At 58.4% G+C, this 21,875-nt stretch overlaps 3 protein-coding genes across 4 annotated transcripts in view; 2 read left to right on the top strand and 1 right to left on the bottom strand.

Moving 5' to 3' along the window:
- Window positions 1–2,786: 2,786 nt before the first annotated feature.
- GIT1 (GIT ArfGAP 1) lies at window positions 2,787–8,336 on the top strand. Its single transcript, XM_042026592.1, has 21 exons — window positions 2,787–2,933; window positions 3,015–3,127; window positions 3,212–3,317; window positions 3,393–3,479; window positions 3,587–3,717; window positions 3,795–3,889; window positions 3,970–4,012; window positions 4,194–4,220; window positions 4,518–4,566; window positions 4,646–4,718; window positions 5,332–5,429; window positions 5,508–5,619; window positions 5,699–5,826; window positions 5,905–6,057; window positions 6,140–6,367; window positions 6,476–6,529; window positions 6,800–6,886; window positions 6,985–7,058; window positions 7,149–7,331; window positions 7,467–7,530; window positions 7,631–8,336. The coding sequence occupies exons 1-21, from the start codon at window positions 2,787–2,789 to the stop codon at window positions 7,841–7,843; spliced, it is 2,265 nt and encodes a 754-aa protein (XP_041882526.1). The 3' UTR covers window positions 7,844–8,336.
- Window positions 8,337–8,414: 78 nt separating this feature from the next.
- Window positions 8,415–12,506, top strand: ABHD15 (abhydrolase domain containing 15). The gene is made up of 2 exons (XM_042026259.1): window positions 8,415–9,442; window positions 10,691–12,506. Exons 1-2 carry the CDS (start codon window positions 8,589–8,591, stop codon window positions 11,166–11,168), a joined length of 1,332 nt encoding a protein of 443 aa, XP_041882193.1. The 5' UTR covers window positions 8,415–8,588; the 3' UTR covers window positions 11,169–12,506.
- Window positions 11,216–21,875, bottom strand: part of TAOK1 (TAO kinase 1) — a 40,835-nt gene continuing 30,175 nt past the window's right edge. For both annotated transcript variants that reach the window (XM_042026251.1, XM_042026250.1), the window contains one exon: window positions 11,216–20,326. In XM_042026251.1, coding sequence (XP_041882185.1) covers window positions 19,865–20,326 — 462 coding nt within the window. In that variant the 3' untranslated portion in view covers window positions 11,216–19,864. The remainder of the gene's footprint in view (window positions 20,327–21,875) is intronic.

Raw genomic sequence — 21,875 nt, 5'->3', positions numbered from 1 at the left:
CATGGCACCCCCCGGTGCGTCCCCCGCACCCCCGTCAGCCCTATCTGTACCCCGAGGTGTTTGCCCCCGGACTGCTCCCCATGACCTCTTTTGCATCTCCCTCTACGTCCCAAATCGAGACCCCTTTTCACCCCCTCTGGGTGGCCCCAGGATCGCCCTGGTTATTCCTTTCTGCGCTCCACTCTGCACACCCAAGGCACCCCCACCGAGTCCCCTGTCTGCCCCCCAGGAACCCTCTGATGTGCCCCCAGTGAAACGCCTTGATGAAACCCATGACCCCCTTGCTGCACCCCCTTTTAGCCCACTGGAATACCCCAATACACCCCAGACATAGCCCCGATACCCCGGCATGCCGTCCTCCGTGCCGCTCCGGTCCACCCCGCGTGTCCCCACCGCCCCCCTGCACCACCCACAGCCTTCGCACCCCAGCGCGGGGGCTGCTGGCACAGGCTGGGGACGCGCCGGTCGGTGCCAGCAGCGCTGGTGGCCCTGTAAAGGGTAGGATGATGGGGGACACCCTCCTGCATCCCACAGCACCCCACAGCCAGCACCCACCCCAGGCGGATCCGGGCTTGGCGGTGCCGGCTGGGTGAGCCGGGCGGCCGCCGCGCTGCAAGCCGGAGCCGAGCCTGGGCAAGACCATTCCCATCCCCGGCGGTGCCGGTGCCCGCAGCCCCCACGCTGGGCACGCGCCCGTGGGCGTCACGGTGGGTTTGGCCCCCCAAACCCTGCCCACCGTAGGGCCGGACCCCAAACCTGCCCGTGGCCAGTGCAGGTGGCCCCACGGCAATGAATGAACGGGTCTCCGAGCCGGCCCCGGAAAGCTGCCCGCGGGCCAAGGCTGTGCCGAAATTATTCCGGCCACGTGCCAATGGCCGGATCCTGCCAGGAGAGCTGTCGGCACGCGTGGGCGAAAGGCTGCCCTGCCTCCAGGCATCCCCCGTGCCGGCGGGCAAGCGGGGGGCCAGGGGTTCCCGGGGCGGTGCCGGGGCTCCCTGCTACGGCCAGGGGAAATGGAAACCAGTTTCTTCCAATCTCTTATCGCCTGGCAGCCATGGGAGGAAATGAGTTATAAAGTCCAGAGGCCGTTTCCTACCGCGCTGGGAGCACAGGCTGTCGCTGCCGGGGATGCACTGCCTGGCCCTGCATGGGGGTTGCCTGTGGGGTGCTCTGATCCCTCTGCCCGGGCTCCCTTGGCCCCATGGATGCTGGCTGGCCCCAGCCCTGCCATCACCAGTGCGGGGCCGAGTGCTGGGGGTCCCGGTATCAGTCCATATCCCGGTGTAGGGATTGATGTGCTGGGAGCTCTCTTGGACTCCAGGATCCTCCCACGGTTTGGGGTGTCCCAGTGCCTGCGCTCCCCGAGCTGCTGCAATGCCCACCCGCATCCCACCACATCCCAGCTGTCTTAGGGCGGGAGGGGGTGTTGCCCCGGGGACACTCTGGATCTGCCCGGTTGGGGGGCCGCGGGCCGGCTCCCCCCGCACGGAGCGTCCTGTTCCCGGCGGTGGCCGTGGGCAGCGGGCGCGAAGGCACAGATGCCGCCGCACCGGCTGCCAAGGCGCTGCCATCTGCGTGCGCGGGGCTGCCAGGCTGGGGGGGGGCCACCACTCCCCGCGGCCACCCCACCCCGGCCCCGGGGCACTGCAGCATGGCAGGATGCCGTGCCCCCCCCCAAAACAGTGTCCTCAGGGCTCTGGGTGGATGCGTGGGGAGGGGTCCGGGACCCTGCAGAGAGGAAGGAAGTGGGGGAGGCTTGGCTGGCTGGCTGCCTGCCTTCCTCCCTCTCTCTGTGAGGTCGTGGGGCCACTGTCCCCCCTCAGGCCATCGGGCAGGTCAGTGCGGCCACCCCCCCAGGCCCTGTATCCCCGAGCTGCCCCTTCTTGTGGGACAGTGTGGTGTTTATGTAGGACCTACAGAAACAAGGGGAGGGGGTGGGGCTGGGCAGAGGGTGGCAGGACTCCCCCATCGTGCCCGGCAGAGGGGACACCTGGGAACGATTCAGCATCGACACCCCGTGCCTGGCTGCTTTCCCGGGAGGAGGGGGGCTGTGGCCCAGCGGGGGTCCTCAAATCCTGTCCTCATGCTGCTGCGAACAGCTGCAGCCCAACGGCTGCACCACGGGGCCAGATCCCCTCGTCCCCAGGACCCGTTTTTGGGGTGCAGGCGTGGCGAGCTGCTGCCTGGCCGGGAGCAGTGCCCCCGCGGGTGCTGGGGCTGGTGCCAGCACGGGGCCAGCGCGGCTGCTCAAACGATCCTTTGTTCCCGGCTGGGACACAAAGGGCTCCAGTCCGGCCGGCCGGGGCCAGCGGCGGGGCTGGAGGGGCACGGCAGCGTGGGGGGCCATGGCACCTGCCCCAGAGCTGGGGTGTCCTGGGGGTTGGCTGCGCCGGGGTGCTGAGGCTGCAGAGCTGGTGACCACCCTACGTCGGAGCCCATGGACTGGGGGTGCCCACCCATTGCAGGGCGCACTGCCACCATCCAGGACCCCCCAAACACTCAGCCAGGGGCTCTGGGGGTAAGCGACCTCGCAGCAAGCCAGGGTGTCCCTGCTCAGGGTGTGCTGGCATCATCCCTGCCACCAGCTGTCCTCCTGATGGTGGGGGGCCAAACTCTGCCCCCCTTTTGGCTGGTGGTTGCTATGGGAAACCCGTGGGTTTCCCCTGGTGATGAGCTGAGCCCCTCTCCATCTCTCGGGAAATGGTTGCTGTGGCAACGCATCCCCCCTGCTGGATGGATGCATGGGGAGGGGACCACATGGGGAGGGGACACCCGCTGACACCCCCATGCCACCCCCAGACCCTGGCTGGGCATCGATCAACCGCGGGGTGCTCATCTGCGACGAGTGCTGCAGCGTGCACCGCAGCCTGGGCCGCCACATCTCCATCGTCAAGCACCTGCGCCACAGCCCCTGGCCCGCCACCCTGCTCCAGGTGGGTGCTGGGGACACTGGAATGTGGGGAGATGCACACCGGGACCCCTCGTGCCCACTGGGCCCTGCCTGTCCCCTGCAGATGGTGCACACCTTGGCGAGCAATGGGGCCAACTCTATCTGGGAGCACTCGCTGCTGGATCCGGCACAGGTGCAGAGCGGGCGCCGGAAGGCAAACCCCCAGGACAAAGTGCAGTAAGTGCCCCCTGTGCTGTGGGGAGAGGGTCAGTGCTGGCTGGGAGCCCCCTCCTCACCCCAGAATCCACTGCCCACCCACAGCCCCACCAAGTCGGAGTTCATCCGTGCCAAGTACCAGATGCTGGCCTTCGTCCACAAGCTGCCCTGCCGGGATGATGACGGCGTCACTGCCAAGGACCTCAGCAAGGTGGGGTGGGGGCTCAGGGATCCCCCTTTGGCGGTGGGGACAGATTCCCCCCGTTACCAGCTCTCTCCTCCGCAGCAATTGCACTCGAGCGTGCGGACGGGCAACCTGGAGACCTGCCTGCGCCTGCTCTCGCTGGGCGCCCAGGCCAACTTCTTCCACCCGGTGAGCACTGGTGGGGCTCGGGGACCCGAGAGGTGGTGTGGGGCCCAGGGGGTCCTGCAGCCCCATCCCACGTGCAGGCTGCGGGGCTGAGGCTGCCATGCCCACAGGAGAAGGGCACCACGCCACTGCATGTGGCCGCCAAGGCCGGGCAGATCCTGCAGGCAGAGCTGCTGGTGGTCTACGGTGCTGACCCTGGGGCGCCCGATGTGAACGGCCGGACCCCCATTGACTATGCCAGGTGAGGGCAGGAAAGGGGGTCACCCCTGCCTGCACCCCCACCTAGGGTGGGCATCACCCCTGCTGGCCCTCCCACAGGCAGGCAGCGCAGCACGAGCTGGCAGAGCGGCTGGTGGAGTGCCAGTACGAGCTGACCGACCGGCTGGCCTTCTACCTCTGCGGCAGGAAGCCGGGTGAGTGAGGGGGTCCTGGGGTGAGGGGGTTACCCTGGAGGGACCACAGGGCCCTGCTCACCACCCCTCTCTTTGCGCAGACCACAAGAACGGGCACTACATCATCCCGCAGATGGCTGACAGGTGAGTGCCCGGTGCCCGTGGCCCCGCTGCCCTGTCCCATGGCCCCCCCAGCATCCCCGCTGGGCTGAGGGGGAGACCCCGGTCACTGGAGCATCCCTGGGGGGCGGGGGGTCGGCGTGCCCGCGCGTTTAACGTCCGCCTTTATCCTGTTCTTCCCTCCGCTGCCTTCTCCGGAGCGCAGGGTGCGCCCAAAGTGCATGGCACAGAGGTATTGTCCGCTCGGCTCTTGGCTCTGGGGGCCCCCCATGCTGCTGGCATGGGCCCCCCCTGCAGCCCTGGCCGCTCGGCCCAGCCCAGCATCTGGGGGGCACTCGGGGAGGGGGGGTCCTGCTTGCCCCCTGCCACCTCATCCCCCTGTGCCTGCCCACCAGCCCTGCTTGGTGAAGCCCCCAATGCCTGAGGGGGGGGGTCCCTGTCCTGGTGGGGTGCAGCTGGGGACTGTTTTGGTGGGAACAGGCCAGGAATGACCTCCACTTTTTGTTTCCCCCCTCCCCGTACCCCCCAGCCTGGACCTCTCTGAACTGGCCAAGGCAGCCAAGAAGAAGCTGCAGGCGGTGAGTGGGGGCCGCTGCAGGGCTGGGGGTGTCCTGCCTGCTCCCCTCATCCTGCCTGACACTGTCCCCTGTCCTGCAGCTCAGCAACCGCCTCTTCGAGGAGCTGGCCATGGACGTGTATGACGAGGTGGACCGTCGGGAGAACGACGCGGGTGAGCGGGGGGTGCGGGGTGCAGCTCCCCGGGGCCGGGGCGGGCGTCACGGCGCGGGGAGGAGCAGCCGGCGGGGCCGCGGCCGAGCCCCGCGCTCCCCCCGATCTGGATGCGTCCGCCGGGACCGCAGGCCCCTCCTTCTTCATTCCTCCGGCCGGGAAGGTTTGCTCAGAGCGAGGGGCCGCCGCTGGGTGCCAGGGCTGGGGTGCTGCTCGAGGTGGGTGCCGGGATCCCCCAGGGATGGGGGCTCAGCCTGCAGTGGTGCCCCTGAGCTGGGGGGTTGGTGGGGTGGGGGCTACCCTGTTTCCGTGGCGGGGCGGGTGCCAGCAGACGTGTCCAACCCTCTTCCCACCAGCTGGGGGGTGCTGAGATGGTGCCTGAAAGGGTGAAGAGCGGGGGGGGTCCTGCTAGGGGGTGCAGGGGGGACCCCAGCCCTGCTGGGTGGCTGGGGGAGGTGATTCCCGTCAGCCTGGCCAGGCTCCGCTCCCAACCCCAGCAGGCTGGCCCTGCGCCCGCGCCTGCGTCCTGCTGGCTCCGGGCCCTGCAGCCTGCTTGTCCGGGGGGGTCCAGCCCCTGTGTCCCCCAGGGTCTGACACCAGGTGCCTTCCTGCAGTCTGGCTGACGACGCAGAACCACAGCACGCTGGTGACAGAGCGCAGCGCCGTCCCCTTCCTCCCTGTCAACCCCGAGTACTCAGCCACGCGCAACCAGGTGAGGCCCTCTCTAGCACACGACCGCCCTGTGCACCCGGATGCCTGCTCACCCCCTTTTTCCCCCTCCTGCCCCCAGGGCCGGCAGAAGCTGGCCAGGTTCAACGCCAGGGAGTTCGCCACCTTGCTCATTGACATCCTTGGGGAAGCCAAGCGCCGGCAGCAAGGGAAGAGTCTGCTCAGCCCCACAGGTGAGGCATGGAGGGCAGCGAGGTGGGGCTGAGCACTCCCCCCTGCCCTGTGCTCAGCACCCCCCCTGCCCTTCCCCAGACGCCCTCGACTACTCGCTGCGGAGCCAGAGTGACCTGGACGACCAGCACGACTACGACAGCGTCGCCTCCGACGAGGACACAGACCAGGAGCTGCTGCGCAACGCCTCCCGCAACAACCGCGCCAGGGTGAGCCCGGGCCCCGGCCTGGACCCGCACCCAGACCCCTGGCTCTGGAATCCTAACGCTGAGCTCCTCTCCCTGCAGAGCATGGACTCCTCCGACCTGTCAGATGGCCCCATCACGCTGCAGGAGTACCTGGAGGTGAAGAAGGCTCTGGCTGCCTCTGAGGCCAAGGTGCAGCAACTGATGAAGGTGAACAACAGCCTGAGCGATGAGCTGCGCCGGCTGCAGCGCGAGGTGGGTGTGGGGCCGGCAGGACCCCCCTCGTCAGTGTTACCCCCCGTCCTCGCTGATGCCTTCCCCCTTCTCCCTGCTGCAGATCCACAAGCTGCAGGCAGAGAACACACAGATCCGGCAGCAGACTGGTCCTGCACATCCAACCCCAGCCCCCAGCGAGCGGCCAGAGCATGGGCACCCCCCAGGCACGGCCCCCCCACACCGCCGGGACCGCCAGGCCTTCTCCATGTACGAGCCGGGCTCGGCGCTGAAACCCTTCGGGCAGCCAGTGGAGGAGCTGGTGACACGGCTCCAGCCCTTCAGCCCCGGCGTGAGTGTGCTGGGGAGGGTGGGAGGGTTTTGGGGTGCAGCAGTCCCCCTAGCCCCACAGGTGCTGGGTCCCATCTCCGCGGGGCCGTAACCTTTCGTGTGTCGCCAGGAGGTGGAGGACGAGGCTCTGTACTCCATGCACATCCCGGCCAGCGTGTACCGGGTAAGGGGGCCGCAGCGGGGGCGGCTCCTGCATGGACATGGTGGCTGTTGCCTGCCCAGGATGTGGCCTTTGGGATGTCCTGTCCCCCCACCGCCCTGCACCCCCTTGGGTCAGGCCGGGGACCTTCCCAAGGGATGGCAGCTGCGGGATGTTCCTGCATGCAGGGTGGCGGTGTCCCCTGTGTTCGTCCTCCCCTGCACGTCACCAGGGTTGGCTCCAGACCCTTCTGCACCCTGTTCAGCATGGGCTTCCCCTCTTTTCCCCCTCCAGATCCGGAAAGGTCCATCTGCCTCCTCGGTGCCCTTCCCTCCATCCTCCCCGCTGCTCTCCTGCCCGTCTGATGGTGCCCGACACATGGTGACGTATTGGGGAGGGGGAGCAATTCTTGGGGTGAGGAGACTCCTGACCCTGTGTGGGGATGGGGCAGGGCTTGACACTGCTCTTCTGCCCTCCAGAGCAAGCTGGACCGGCACGGCAGCGGCACCGACAGCGACTACGACAACACGCAGGCGGGTGAGGTTCTGATCAGGTGAGTGGTGGGGCTGGGGGCTGCACCAGGGTACGTGAGGACACAGGGGCTGACACTGACCCAGGGTGGTTGGTTGGTTGGTCCCTGCAGCATGGAGGGGAAGCGGTTTGTAGAGCTGAGCAAGGATGAGGACTTCCCCCACGAGCTGGACCCGCTGGACGGGGAGCTGGACCCCGGGCTGCCCAGCACGGAGGATGTCATCCTCAAAACTGAGCAGGTCACCAAGAATATCCAGGAGCTGCTGCGGGCAGCACAAGAGTCCAAGCATGACAGGTAGGACTGAGGCACGGACTCAGGGTCCCTCTGGACACCCAGACCAAGGGTGGGGGGGGCCATGCCTTGCCACCCTCCATGGTCAGAGTCGCTGTTCTCCACGGTGCGGTGCTCACCCTTTCTCCTTGCCCCCAGCTTCGTGCCCTGCTCAGAGAAGATCCACTTGGCTGTGACGGAGATGGCATCACTTTTCCCTAAGGTACAAGGAGCGGTGTGTCCCTGGGGTGGGGGTGGTCCCCACCAGACACTGCCAGCCCCGTCAGCATGGGTTCTGACACTGGTCCTGTGCTCTGCCACAGAAACCAGCACTGGAGACGGTGCGGAGCTCCCTGCGGCTGCTCAATGCCAGCGCCTACCGGCTGCAGAGCGAGTGCCGCAAGACCGTGCCCCCCGAGCCTGGCGCCACCGTGGACTACCAGCTCCTGACCCAGCAGGTCATCCAGTGTGCCTACGACATCGCCAAGGCCGCCAAGCAGCTGGTCACCATCACCACTCGCGAGAAGAAGCAGTGAGCGCCAGCCCGTGTCCCCCTGTGTCCCCAGGCCCCCGCGCTCTCCGTGTCTCCCTTCCCTCCAGCAGCAGCTGGCACCTGGGGTGAGCGTGGCTGCAAGTGGCCTTTTTGGGGAGCCGGGGTGCAGGGTTCCTCGTGCCCCCCACGCCGTCAAGGAGCTGGTGCTCAACCTGCGGGGTAGGTGCCTGCATCCCCCTGTACAGCCCCCTGCCCGCCCCGCGGCACGCGCCTAACTTATCCTGTACATAGCCTCTGTAGCTGTCCGTGGCGGTGGTGGCCTTGTACCCCCACCTCCCACAAAGCCCCTCTCTGGGTGGCCGGTACCCCCGAGGCCACCCACAGCATTACACTGGACTGGGGCGCCCGCGGGCCCCCCCTCCCCGGGCGTTCTGAACCCCTCCCCGGGCGTCCTGCCCCGTGCCGGGGCCACGCTCCCCACTGTAAGATGTGTCCTTGTACATTTGTATCAATAAAGGTGTGAGCATTGCACGGGCGCCCGGCTCCTGTGCCCATGGAAGGTCCGTGGCTGCAGGGGGTTCAACTCCCCCGGCGCCAGGCAGGGCTTGGCCACGTGTCTCTCCCGTTTCACCCAGTCCCCTTGGCCCTGCTGGCGGCCGCTCACGCCATCCCCGGCACAGCCCTGCTGTTTGCCCAGCCCCGGGGCTGGGCTTTCCCAGCACGGCCCCGCCATCGCTCTGCGAACCCGCCGACCATCGGGGCTGGCGGCTGGGGCTCCTGCCGCTTCCATGCTGTCCCCGGAGGGTTTGGTGGCCGCAGCTGCGGTGCTCATGGGGCTGGCCCTCCTAGCTTGGTGCCTTTGGGCAGGGAGGCTGGAGGTGCCTGGAGACGTGGGAGAGGAGGAGGAGGAGGAGGAGGAGGAGGAGGAGGAGGAGGAGGGGATCCTCTTCATGGCCGAGGAGGGCTCGGGGCACTGCCGGCTGCTGTGCAAGCCCTCGGCTCTGGCCCAGCACCTGGTGCGGAGCTTGGGGAGGTCAGCGGCGCTGCGGGGGGGTCGCTGGCCGTGGCCGCGCTGGCCGAAGCTCCAGATGCTCTGGCAGCTCCTGCAGCCACCTGAGCCGGAGCCGGTGGTGGCCCGTGAGCTCCTGCAGCTGCCCGACGCTGGGGTGGTGGCCCTGGACTGGCTCGTGGGGCCGTGGGGGGCTGCGGGTGGCGGTGGGGGGGTCTCCAGCCCAGTGCTGCTGCTCATCCCCAACGCTGCCGGGAAGGTGACGGGGGGGCTGCTGCAGCTGGGGCTGCGGGCGCTGGAGCGGGGCTTCGTCCCTGTCATTTTCAACCGCCGGGGCCACAACGGCTGCCCCCTCACCACCGCCCGGCTTCAGCCCTTCGGGGACCCCGGGGACTTGCGGGAGGCTGTGACCTACCTGCGGTGCCGGCACCCCTCTGCCTCGCTGCTGGCCGTCAGCGAGGGCTCGGGCTCGGGGCTGCTGCTCGCCTACCTGGGGGAGAGCGGCTCCTCCAGCCGCCTGGCCGCCGCCGCCTGCCTCTCCCCCATCTTCCGTGGCCGGGACTGGTTTGAGGCCGGGATGCCCTGGCTTTACGAGTGGCCGCTGCTCCTCCACCTCAAGCAGGGATTGAGCAGGTCAGTGGAGTCCCTTGGGCTTGGGGAGGTGGAGGAGGTACCCCGGGAACCCCTCAGTCATCCCTGGGGGTGTGCATGCGGTGGGTGCTGCTGCCGGCACCGGGAGCCTCAGTGCAGGGGCAGAGGTGCTGAGGGCAGCAAAATGTGCTGGTTAATGAACACCAGCCTGGAGCTGGCTGCCATGGGGCCAGCTGGGCCACCACATGTGTCCTCAGCCTGGCTGGGGCTGCGGCAGCATCTTGGGGTTCCTGAGCTGGGAGATCTGTCACCCCTGGGAGGGATCGGTGAAGCCCCTGTGTGGTGTTGGACCCCTAGGGGTGAGTGGGGCCGGCCCCTTGCCCTGCACTGCCCCTTGTCCCCAGCACCCGACCCTCCTGCTGGCCCTGGGGGGGACTCTGATGTCAACCCATAGCTGGACAGGGGGCTGTGACTGCTGCGTTCCCTTCCCAAGGGGTCCGGGTTCCCTCTTGCCTAACACAGCCAGGCTGGAGTGGGCCAAGCACCGGCTGGGACAGGAGACCTGTCTGCCAAGGCCTTGAGCAAGGGGCACTTCCCCGGGTGGTGCTGAGAGCTTGTGGGGGCAAAGGGATCCTGCAGGTGGGGGCAGATGGGGGCCAAAAAAATGCAGGTAAACCCAAAAACATAGGGGCAAACAGGTGACGGGTGCAGCCGTGCAGCAAGGTACAGTGCTTACTGCAGGGATGGGGTATTGGGGGGTGGGCAGCAGAGGGTCTCCCCCCTCCCTATTTCCCGATACCCACTGCAAATGCTGCTGTCACGGCAACGGAATGGGAGTGCCGGCTGTCTCCCGTTGTCATGGCATCCGGGCTGCGCTGTGGGGACCCTCCAGGATCCCTGGCAAGGGGCTGGGATGGTCCTCCCGAGCCCTTCTGGGGCTGGGACAGTCGAGGTCACCCCTATTCCCTGCATGAAGGGCAGGACTGTCGAGCAGCCCATGGGCAGACGAGCTGGTGGCACCCACGCCGCAGCATCCCTGTAGCCCCCAGCTCCAAGTGCCATCCCTATGACCCCCCACCCCTCTGGCAGCACGCTCCAGCCCCTGCCAACATTCCCTGTGGTCCCCATGCCCTACAGTATCCCCATGTCCCCCCGTCCATAGCAACATCCCCGAAGTCCCCAGCACATCCATATGGGGACATCCAGTGTCCCCATAGCTCGCAGCATTCCCCAGCCCCCCGGTGGCATCCCTGCACCTCCAAGCCCACGGCGGCCGCCCCATTCCCGCAGGTACGCGGGGGCCCTGGCCGAGGTGGTGGACATGGACATGCTCCTGGGCAGCCGCTCGCTGCGGGAGCTGGAAGAAACCCTCTTTTGCCGGACCCGGAGCCGCCCCACCAGCTGGGAGTGCTACTGGGAGCGCAACGAGCCCCTGCGCGACGCGGACGAGGCGGCGGTGCCGGTGCTGTGCCTCTGCAGCGCCGACGACCCCGTGCGCGGCCCCCCGGCCCAGAGCCTGCCCACGGAGCTCTTCCGCAGCAGCCCCTACTTCTTCCTGCTGCTGACCCCGCACGGGGGGCACTGCGGCTTCCCCCGGCGGCGGCCGGGGCGCTGCTGGGCCCACGAGGCCGTGCTGGAATATTTCAGGGCCATGGCCGAGTTCCTGCGGACGGAGGAGCGGAGGAAGGGGCTGCCGCGGCCCCGCAGGTGGGGGGGTCCCTCCGTCGAGCCCCCCGTGTTCACCTGGCAGAGGTCCTACACGCGGTAGCCCCCCCCCCCCAGGGCAGGGTTTCACAAAGGCAGGCAGACACTCCGTGTACTAAAATTACTTTATTACAGTTGATTTTTTTTTTAACATTTCCTTTGCTATGATACAAAGGATACTTACAAACAAAATATTACATATGACCTTATTTTTTTTTTCTCTTCTCTTATTTTCTGACAACTTGGTAACAGCTTTAAATGCACAATCTATACAATTAATACAGGTTATATATGAGCTATAATGTATGTTGAACCATAAGAATACCAGAATACTGACAATATACTGTACATTAAGCCTTACCAGTTAGTGCTCGTGGCATTTTCTACAAGAAGGAAAACGCACACCTGTAGATTCACTCATACCAGCTGGTGCTACCAGACACGGAAGCAGGAAGGAGTTTAATTCCCCTGGTTAAATCCTTCGTGGCCCATCACCGTGGTGCTGAGCCTGGAAACCTCAGACCAGTGTTCATAGTAAAACAGCAGATATGTGTGTGTTTTTTTCTATCTAATGCTCTGTGGCACAGCACGGCGCCATCCAGGCTTGGCCATACGTGGATGATGCCCCAGAGCAAATGGCCACGGCCCTGGGGCCGGGCGCTGGGCGAGCTCTTGTTGGGGAGCTGGACCTCGTTGGGGAGGGGGAGAGGAGGAAGAGGAGGAGGAGAGGAAAAGCAGCAACAGCTTTGCTGTCATCAGCAGGCAGCTCCTGGGTTTGTGCACATGAACAGGCGGGTGCCAAGGGGGGAAGAGCAAGCCCAAGGCACGGCACTCCCGGCACGGCTCCGAGCCCGGCCGCACACGGAGCTCGTGCGCGGCAAACCCTCCACGGGGTCGGGCAGCAGCTGCCCTGTGGTCACCTCCTCACCAGGAAAGGTTTGCTTTTGTTTCGCAGCCAAAGCCAGAGGTGTGTGGCTACAGGTGTGCACTTCCCCTCCTCCTGCCGGGGTCTACATCGCACTGATAAGGTTACATTTTTGTTTTTTATTTAATTTTTTTTTTCCTTTTTAAAGCAACCAGCAAGTGAAGCATTTTTTAGTTGACTGGCAAAAAGACCTGGCATTTGCACAAAAGCTGCAAATGGAAAAGAGCCATCCCCTCCTCCCACCCGCTGCATCCCAGCCCAGAAAAATCCCAAACTGTTGGCGGAAGAAAGAAAAAAAAAAACACAACAGGGGTGGAGGAGAGGAAGGGGAGGGGGAACAGGTTGGAAAATACCAGGTTTGAGTTAACATTTCCTTGACTTCACACAATGCTTGTGCAAAAAGAAACACCCCCCCCCCCCAACAAACAAAAAACCCAAACCCAGAAACATGCTGGAAATAATGAAAACAAATGGAAAGTAATATATAAAATTAAAAATATAAATAGGATGTCTGGCTGACTGGTAGAAGAATAGGTCATTTAGGTTACAAAAAGGAATATACATTCAAGAGGCTCTGAACCCAGTGGGGTAACTGATGTTAAACTTGTGTTAATAGTTAGGCTAGAATTCTCAAGTTTGTCTTTAAAATCTTCACAACACAAGCAAGCTATTTTTAAAAAATATACACTATACACACCTCACACAGCTTCTCCTATCCGTATTACACACGTTACGCTACCCTCCCATCCACTACACCGAGGGGGGGGTCCCACGGCCAAGGGGCCCGGGGTGTCCCCCCATCCCGTCCCGACCCCCCGGCCCCGCGGTGGCGGTGGGGCAGTGATGGCTGCGGGGCCGGGCAGGTCGCTTGGCCCCTCCACGTCTTACCACAACCTTCTCAAAGCATTTACAAGTCACCAAAGGGCTGTAGCCTTTTATGTTATACACACTTCACTTTGCAACGTTAATTATTTACATCAGGGCTGCCCCCCATCTTTTAGCTGTTTCTAGGCAGGTAAAAAAAAATGTTCTTTTTCCAAGCAAGCAGGGGGAAGAGCTGCGGGGGGTTAGGAGGGAAGAAAAGCTGAAGAAAGGAAGCGGGTGGTTTGCTTGCCAGAAGCCAAACCCGTACGCGCACGTCTGCCTCTCCTTCTCTGATCCTTGAATCCTTACAAGCTCCCATTCCCTACAACCTCCAGGACAACCAGACCCGGAGAGCACAGCCTCACCGGCGCTCAAACTCCTCTGCTCGCAGCTTCCTGGGATGCTCAGCCCAGCTACTGACTCACAGGCCTGCCTCTGCCACAGGACACGGAGCACAAATCCTGACCATTCCTAGGAGCCCATGCCTCACTCAGCAGCAGGTCTTGCAGGGCAAGCCAGCTGCAGTAGGGCAGGGACACCGGGACCCCCACAAGACATCACACTGCACCCCCAAACTTGCTCTTGGCAGCTGCCACCAGCCACAGTTGGGCTCTGCCGGAGCCGTGCAGAGGCAGCGGCCGCTGACTTCAGCTCGTCAACAACCCTGCACTGATTTCTGCACTCTGCTGAGCTCAGAGTTGCCATAGAAATGTGTGATCCTGGCACTAAAAGCAGGCAACGGTCTCAAATCAAAGTCTTTTTTTGTTTCGATTTTTTTCCTCCAGTAGATTTAGATGAACTCGGGTTTAAGACAAAAGCAGTTGGAAGGGGAAAAACAGATCATTTCTAGAGAGACTGAAAACATAGTCACAAGCCGGTATTAAACTGCAGCAAAGAACCTGAACTTGGTTCCCGTTGAGTTCAGCTCCAGAGCAAGCTCGAAGCCACTGCTCTGTCCCTCGCACTGCCCTCCGTGCGGCACACGACGCTCACGGGAAGGAGATTCCACACAGCCATCAGGGAAAACCCAGCCGGAGGCTGGAAGCCGAAAGCCCCGGGCGAGCGGCTGTTGGCCTCCCCAGCTCGCAACAGTTAAGCACAAATTCCTTACAGCATCACTGGACAAGTCTCAGGGATTAGGTGCATGCTGAACTACGACTGGCAATTACAGTAGCTTTTTGCTAGCTGGCACATACTGTATCTATAAATTTTAGTACAAAAACTTAAAAAATACAGAAACTAGGTCAATTTGTTAACTACATATTTACAGATAATTACAATTCTTTTCGCTGACAATAATTAAACTAATTGTCAGTGAAAATTCAAACTGTGCATGTTCTGAGGTACCCGTACTCAAGGGTGGGGAGCGGGGCAGGGGGCCGGAGGGGCGAGGTGGGGGGAAGTTTCCCCCCGGGTTTGTTCACATCCATGGGGGCAATGCTCGGCCCTCCTGGTTCCTGGTCTCACTGTGTGCACTCAGAGAAAGCAAGGAGAGCGGGAGCTGATATTGGGGTCTATTTTCCCTAGGACATGGCTTTAGGATGTTTTGAGGATGCCAGGCAGGTGCAGAGCCAATGGCCATGTACCAAACTGCCTTCTCCCCCCCAGGGAGCCTTCAGGTGAAGTGCAAGTATCAAGACCCACAGCTCAGTGGTTAAGGTGCTTGTTTGCCGGCAAATCCGATTTACTAAGTCCCTCTCTAGCTGACAAAGGGCTCTCCTTCCCCCGGAGAAGGGGGCAGGGATGCAGCAGGCAGCATCACGGCCCCAGCTGGCTGAAGCTCATTGCGCAACAGGAACCCGGGTTATCTGCCGCCACCGCTCCCTGGTGGGGTGATGTTTACTAAAACCACTAGATCTATCAGGTTTTCTTATTTTCTGGCTGTAAACAGCAACCCCCAACCCTCCAAAGCGCCTCACATGGATTTCTCAAAAGACTCCGGCTCAATTCATTTGTAAAAGTGCAAACTCAAACAACCACAGCAGAGGGACAGTGACCAGCATCCCTGCCTGGCTATCTACTGCTCCTCTGTCCTTGGCACATGGCTCTGGGCTCACTGTGGGCCAGCACTGGGGTGGGAACATCCCACAGGCAGGAGCACAGCCAAAGACAACACTACTCCTTGGGAAAGGGTAAGAATGACCCAACCAAATCTGAGTCTCTCCTGAAAGACTTGCAAGAGACCTTCCAAAAGGGACAGAGGGAAAATTGCCTCCTAATTCTCCAGTAGCACAAAGAGAGCCCAGGGTTGGCATTCTGCTGAGCTGGCAGGTGTCCTTGGGGAAAATGCATGACCTGACACAGGCGAGAACTGCTTATCCCCTGAACTGACAGATGCCTCCCTAAGATGGGGTCTGTAGAGGACAAAGGAGGAGGTGAGAAGGGTCTTCACAGCTTGAGGAGCTGGTGGTGTCCAGCATGGCACTCGCCCCTCTACTATGAGAAAAACCAGGGCAAGATTTACTAGAACTGCAAAGCAAGCACCCAGGAGAGGAATGAGGCCATCCGCTGCTGGCTGGACTTGAGTGACGAAGCACACAGGCCTAAGAAGAATAAAGAATGGACCAAGAGCATCTCTGTGTGTATATATGTATGTATAGACCGTACACACACGTGTACTTTAAATCTTCCAATTTGGCTTCTCTTTTGCCCCTCCACACAACCTAAGAACCTCCAGGTATCAGACACACGCCAAGGCCATCAGTGTTCAGAGCTAGAGGCGGCTCCACCTCAGGAATGCCAAAAGCCAGTGCCGGTGCAGCGAGCCAAGACCGTGCCGGGCTTGTGATCTTTCGTGGCGAGACGCAGCTGGGGACTCTGAGCTCAGCCTGCTGAGCACTTCACCGGCCCACTCGCCGCCTCCCCAGCAGATCCCTACATTGCCTCCACTGCTTGCCTATCGCTAAACCGTCTTGTTTTCTTCTCTGCTGCCTTCTGACTTTCTGGTACCCTCAGGGAGCTCCTTCCTCTCCTTTACAGCACACCCACAGCAGCTACCTACCCTCTCACGCCCCAGAAAAAGCAAGCTGCAATTAGCAGGGCTGCACTTCAGCGAGGGTTCAGCCCTAGCACAGCCTGTGCCACGTCAGTGTCCTCGCCCTGACAGCCCTGCTGAGGCGTTGCTTTTGCTCCCAAACAGGAGTGCTAAAGAACAGCAGAACTGAAGTGCCCTGACAGAAATGCACAGCATGAGGTGTGTGTGCACCTATACCCACACACACGTACATACAGAGTATATAAATATATACAAATGAGATACCATATATATATCCAGAGAGATGTGCGTATTCAACAGAGTAATGGTAGACAGTGGTACGATAGGATTTATTGCCTCTCAAGAAATGGCACGTAAGCAGGGTCGAGGGGCTGGGAGCCTGGAGGCAAAGGGTCCTGGGGGGTTAAACAACAGCACGGCCCCAGGACCACCCCAGCTGCACCCCCGTGCAGGTCACAGCGAGTGTGCAGCGCACGTTCTTCCAGCATGGGAGGGCTGGGTGGGACACAGAACGATGCCAGGCAAGTAATGGCTGCAGGGAATTTTTCTGTGGAAAGTTTGGTATCACACCACGTATTTAGTTGTTCAGCCTCTTTGAAGCTCACAGGCTTGGAGGGAATGCAGGTGAAACAGAGCTGTGGCCTCCATTTCAGCGCTGCATCCGAGGAAGAAAGCACGAAACGTTCAACATGGACAGGAGAGGTGGCTGCTGGCTCCCTGGGACCATGGAGAACAAGGAAAATGTGGTCCCTTTCACTGATTTTAAATAAAATCAAAGGAAATTCGAATCAGAGGTAAAAATGCTGGCTACTCTGTTTTTTCCATCTCTGGGCTAAGCTACACCAGAACTTCAGGTCTTTGCAGAGGGGAGAGAAAAATAACCACAGAAAAGAGATTTCAGGGGTCAAGCTGGTGATTTGAAAATACTGCAATAAAGTTTGCAAAGTAGTCCACACAGAAGAGTTCCCCAGTGTTAAATATGAATGTAAGAGATGCAAGAGAACATCTTTGCTGAGGTACTGGAGTAGTTTCCACAATTTACAGATTACAGTAATTTTAAAACCAAAGTTAGGGCATGACTGCAATGAGCACAACATGGAGCAATTGGCCTCACTTTTTAGAACACTTTACTTTTAAAAATAAGAGTTTGCAAACTGATTCAGAGAGTGTTTGCATCTCTCTAGTGCACAGTTGTTCATGTATCTCAGAAATAAACCTGAGATACATTAAAATTCTCAACACCAAGGGCCTCCTCAAATACCTCCAAGGCACAGCCTGACCCTGAGTTCCTCTGGCTACAGCTGTATAATGAGGTACTTCCTCTCGAGATCAGGCAGTTTTGGGACAGCTTTTCTTCCCCCACGTACACACAGGGACACACACATTTAGACCAGTTGATCTGAATCAGTTTTTGCAAACTATTTTAATTAAAATATTAACTTGTTGGAATAGTCCAGGTCTGCACATGATATACATGTAAAAATGGTTACTACACAATTCTTTTTGAATACAAAAAAGCCAATATGGGATAGCCATCATCTGGATTCAGCATTCAGTCATGCTTGACATTACACAAAGAGATGTGTTGAGAGTATTCTGTTGAAGTAGCTCAATTTAAGCCAGAGACTTTGACCAAATTCCAACCATAACAGAAGCAGAAGAATGAACCCACTGAACTTGCAGGTATAGCCTGTCCCCACTGTAGCTGCTGCTGTTTGGGATAGAGGAGCTGAACTCAAAATGCTGTGTTAGCACCATGCTTTGGGCACACCCTCCACACTCACATGGTAAACCCAATACAATTTTGGCCTTTCATTTGGTTTTATCTCTCTCCAAACCTAGGAAAACACAGGTACCTTTCCTAAATGAGTTTCGCTGCATTTCAACAACACTGCAATGCAAAAGAATGACCCCAAAACATCCAATTCCACATAAAAACATAGCAGAGGAAAGGACAGGACAATTCACAATCACCACCTGCCCCTGGGAGCATCCAGAGGCACCTCCATGGGACCCACGCCTCATCCCAGGCTTCTGTCAACTGTTAGTACTACAGAACTCCTGACTAAGGGGCTGCTCAAACATATTTTGGTGGAGTTTCCATCTTCAATTAGAGTGATACACTACGTCAAGATGTTAGAAATCCCAGCTGGATTCACCAGACTCTGGCAGAGAGTTAAGGATTGGGAGTGGATGTTAATTTAGCTAACGAAAGAACGCCGCCCTGTTGAGTACTGAACAGCAGCGAGACACTATTTACTATATAAATATGTCACGTGGACAAACACATTCGGAAAACCTCGCTTTTGAGCCCTATAAACATATTAAAGGCAAATCCTAGAGTTAGCAGCTAGTGTTTTCTTCAAGATGATTAGTGTGCAAGGAAAAACATTTACAAAGAACCCTGGCTGGTCAGTCCCCAAGACGGAAATCTTTGCCTCAAACCAAACTTCATCTACCTGTTCTTCCCACAGTCCTGGCTGACCCAGACCGTCCTGGCACTGGCACGAGAGCATGGGGGCATCTCTGGTTCCCAGCACTAAGGGATGACGTGATGCCACAAAGTCGTTCAGTTATGAGACTCCCTTATCACTGTATGGATTTCACAACCTCCTTTGCTTCCTTTCAGTAGTACAGCAGCTCCACTGAGCCCTCTGGAAGTAGTGCCTTCTCACATGGTGTGATACGCTGCCAAAATATCACGGCATCTCAAGGGACTGTAAAAGTTGTGAAGTATTGCAGCAATGAAAATAATAAAAAAGGAGCCTCACATGCAGCAAGATCTACAGTGGTGATGTGGGTTAGTCATCAGCTGGGAAAGAGTCATTGGCTCAGCTCCTCCTGGTACACCATGGCAACTAAACATTTCAACAGTTGGCTACATGCTACATGTAAACAGGAAATTGCAACAAGCCAAAAAGGTAATAAATTGGTGGATGTAGTGTGTAATAATGAAAAACCCGATCAATGGCATTTTGTGACTATGGCATCCCTCAAAACACCTCTGGCATTTGAGACTGACTGGCTGAAAGTCTAAACATTTCTGAATGGAGCAAAAAGGACTACGCTGGGCTCCAAGAATTATTCTGATGCTTAGCTAAAATGAGATGTCACAGTATTAGCTGTACAAGTGCATTACTTACGCTCCTCTGCCCAACCTCATCTGAGCTACCAGCAGCACAGTCGGGGAGTGCCAAAGCAGACAGACAATTTCAAACATTCCTAGCCTGTTCTCTCCAGACAGGTTTACCTACAGAGTTCTCGGGCAGCTGACCAGTGCCTTCTGAGAGAATGTCACTTCTTACACGACACGGAGCGGGCACTTGGGTAGAAGGGCCCTGTTAAGCCCTGGTGTCTCTTGGCCTCTCTTCTCACCTTCTTCCTCACCTACAACTCTTTGAAAATGCCTCTTGGCAGAGGCAATACCCTAGAAATTTATCCAATGTAATGACAAATAAAAATGGAACAGAAGATCCAGCTGTTCCTCCCCTGGATGTTGGTTTAAAGGCAGCTTGCCTGGTTTTTGCAGGGTGGCAGATCGAAATTTATGGACATGGGAGGAGGTCTCCATTCTCCCTCAGACTTCCTACATGGATGGCATGATGAGGGCAGTCTGAGGCCCTTCTGTCCTGTCAGTGTGATGACCACCAGCCAACTCTTCTGACTAATTGCATATATTTCTCAGACGCCCTCCCAAGACCCCTCCAAAAAGTAAAAAAAAAAAAAAAAAAAAAACAAAAACCAACAACAAAACAAAAAACCAAAAACCACCCCCCCAAACCCTGCAGCCAAATACTATGACATCCCAGTTAGTAAACACAAAACATAATGCTTTACAAAATGAATACAATATTCCATGTGCACCCAGCTTCCACACGTCAGCACCGCACTGAGGAGGCTGCTGGGCTGGTGTCTGTAGGCAGTTTCTGTTGGCAGACAGCTCCAGTGGAATTGCCACCCTCAGTTATTGTTTAAGTTATGTATAAGACATGTGTGAACCATTGGATATTTGTGAAGTAACACTTGTGCTCCTGCTCATGCCCTGCTCCGTCCGTCCCCCAGAAGCTGTCCGCCTCAGAGCCTGGGGGCTGTTGCGGACCCCTATAGCACTACTTCGAGGTACCCCCTGCATGGGCCCCGAGGGGTGACCCCATGGCTGGGGTCCACCTTGCATTGGATGGCCCCAAGCTTGCGGTGGGCCACCCATGGGATGACCCCAGTGAGGTCCTGCACCCCCAGTAGGATTGTGGGACCAGCCAGAAGCTCCCGGGTAGCTGTGGCTGAACGCCTCGGGGGAGAGATTAGAAAGAACCATATTACTAAAACCTAGCCTCATGCTTTCTGAGTCAAAGGCTTCGATCTCGCGAGCTTGACGCTCCAGCAGGCTTCGTATCCGCTCGGTGCGCTCATTCTGCAACGCCAGCATCTCCTCCTCAATCTAGGAAGGAAAAAAAGAGACAGTCTGTAGCAGCAGGACAGGCACAGCCTCTGGAGGACCTGTAACAGCTACTGAGGGACCTTCTCCCTGTGTTTGTGCAGGAAACTGGCTCTAGATCAGATGTCCATGGACATGCAGTCTGTTCTGAAGACAAAAGGGTGAATTTTTTAAGGGTTAAGTCCCGCAGACCCGCACAGGCCAAAGCATGGTGAACACCAATTGGAGGGTGTTGGTCCCTGTTCCCTGGTGAATACACAAATTTGAGGGACACAAATCCAAAGTGTGCACTGATATCAACAGCTTGACATAGATTAATCTTTTAAGATGCAGCAAAGCCTACAGCCTCCATAGAAGCCTACTGGGAAAGCACCTTCAGGTGCAGCCTGCCAATACAGCTCACGGTGACCTTCACTGTTTGTAGCTGAATCTGATGATGATTATGATGATGACTGCTTTTTTCTCCAGGATTCAATGAACAAGCCCACATTCAGCATCCTCCCTAATGTTCACTGGCCAGATTTTCTTAGCTCATGTATTTATCACCTCCTTTCCTAATTTGGTTTTCTCATATTTCACTGCCCTGACACTTTCTCCAGGGTGTGTGGCTGAAGGACACAGGCAGTGCTGTTTGAGTTGTGTGGCAGATTATTAGCTAGATGATATGCAAGCTGGCAACACCAATTTCTCCCCCATAATGGTGTTCCAAATTGGTTTCCAAGATTACTTTGGTAGGGGCACTGGGATCAGCGCTCTAAGTACTGAAAACACAGGACTATGGCCTCCTGACACCCATCAGACAGTGATGAAAGCCTTTCTTATTGAAATCTTTGCAGTCAGGTGGAGAACCAAAACCCATTATCTTCTTGCCAGAACTGAAAAAGCTACTTTTGGCCTCAGTGAAAAAGACCAAATGGGGAAAAAGCAGCAGCCAAGACTTCTAGCATAGCTCAGTGGCATCTCCCTGCTGTCAGCAGCAACACGGCCAAGAGGTGTTATCTCGGTCTGTGCTGAAGGCACTGGGCAGAACCTTGTACTTGTAAGCACTCTCTTGCCTGAGTCAGGGAATATGCAAAGCAATTTCATCTGGAATTTAGGAAACAATCTGCTCCAGCATGAGTCATCTCCTGAGCCATTTGGGGCTTTCAGAAACTCATTTTCCACTTGCCTGTTACTCTAGGTGAGTGACAGACTCTGCACTGAGCAGCCCTGCTCACTATTCCTGCTGAAAGCCATGAAGGCAGCAGAGGAAGAAGGTTCCTTCTCTAACATTAGCTCTTTAAAATGCTCTGCTTGTTTTTTCCTGTCCTGCTATCTATGCAGAATCCTCCTTTTTCAATGTCTTCAGCATGTCATCGTTTTCAGTCTCAGTGACAGGTCTTGGTGCAACTGAACTTCACTGAAAGGCCTGACACTGTGTTAAAGTGACATCACTCAAACCACTCTGAAAATGAAGTGTCTGAGACATGTGGGAAGGAAACGACTAAATCTGAACTCTTTTAAAGACACTCTTGGGACATGCTCTTTGCTGGTGCAATACAAACAACATTTC

The sequence above is a fragment of the Corvus kubaryi genome, unplaced genomic scaffold, assembly GCF_017639235.1.
Source record: "Corvus kubaryi isolate FWS band 111438036 unplaced genomic scaffold, C.kubaryi_AGA036_p1.0 37284, whole genome shotgun sequence".
NCBI lineage: Eukaryota > Metazoa > Chordata > Aves > Passeriformes > Corvidae > Corvus > Corvus kubaryi.
The sequence above is the reverse complement of the archived record's forward strand: the minus strand, read 5'-3'. Positions and strand labels throughout refer to the sequence as shown.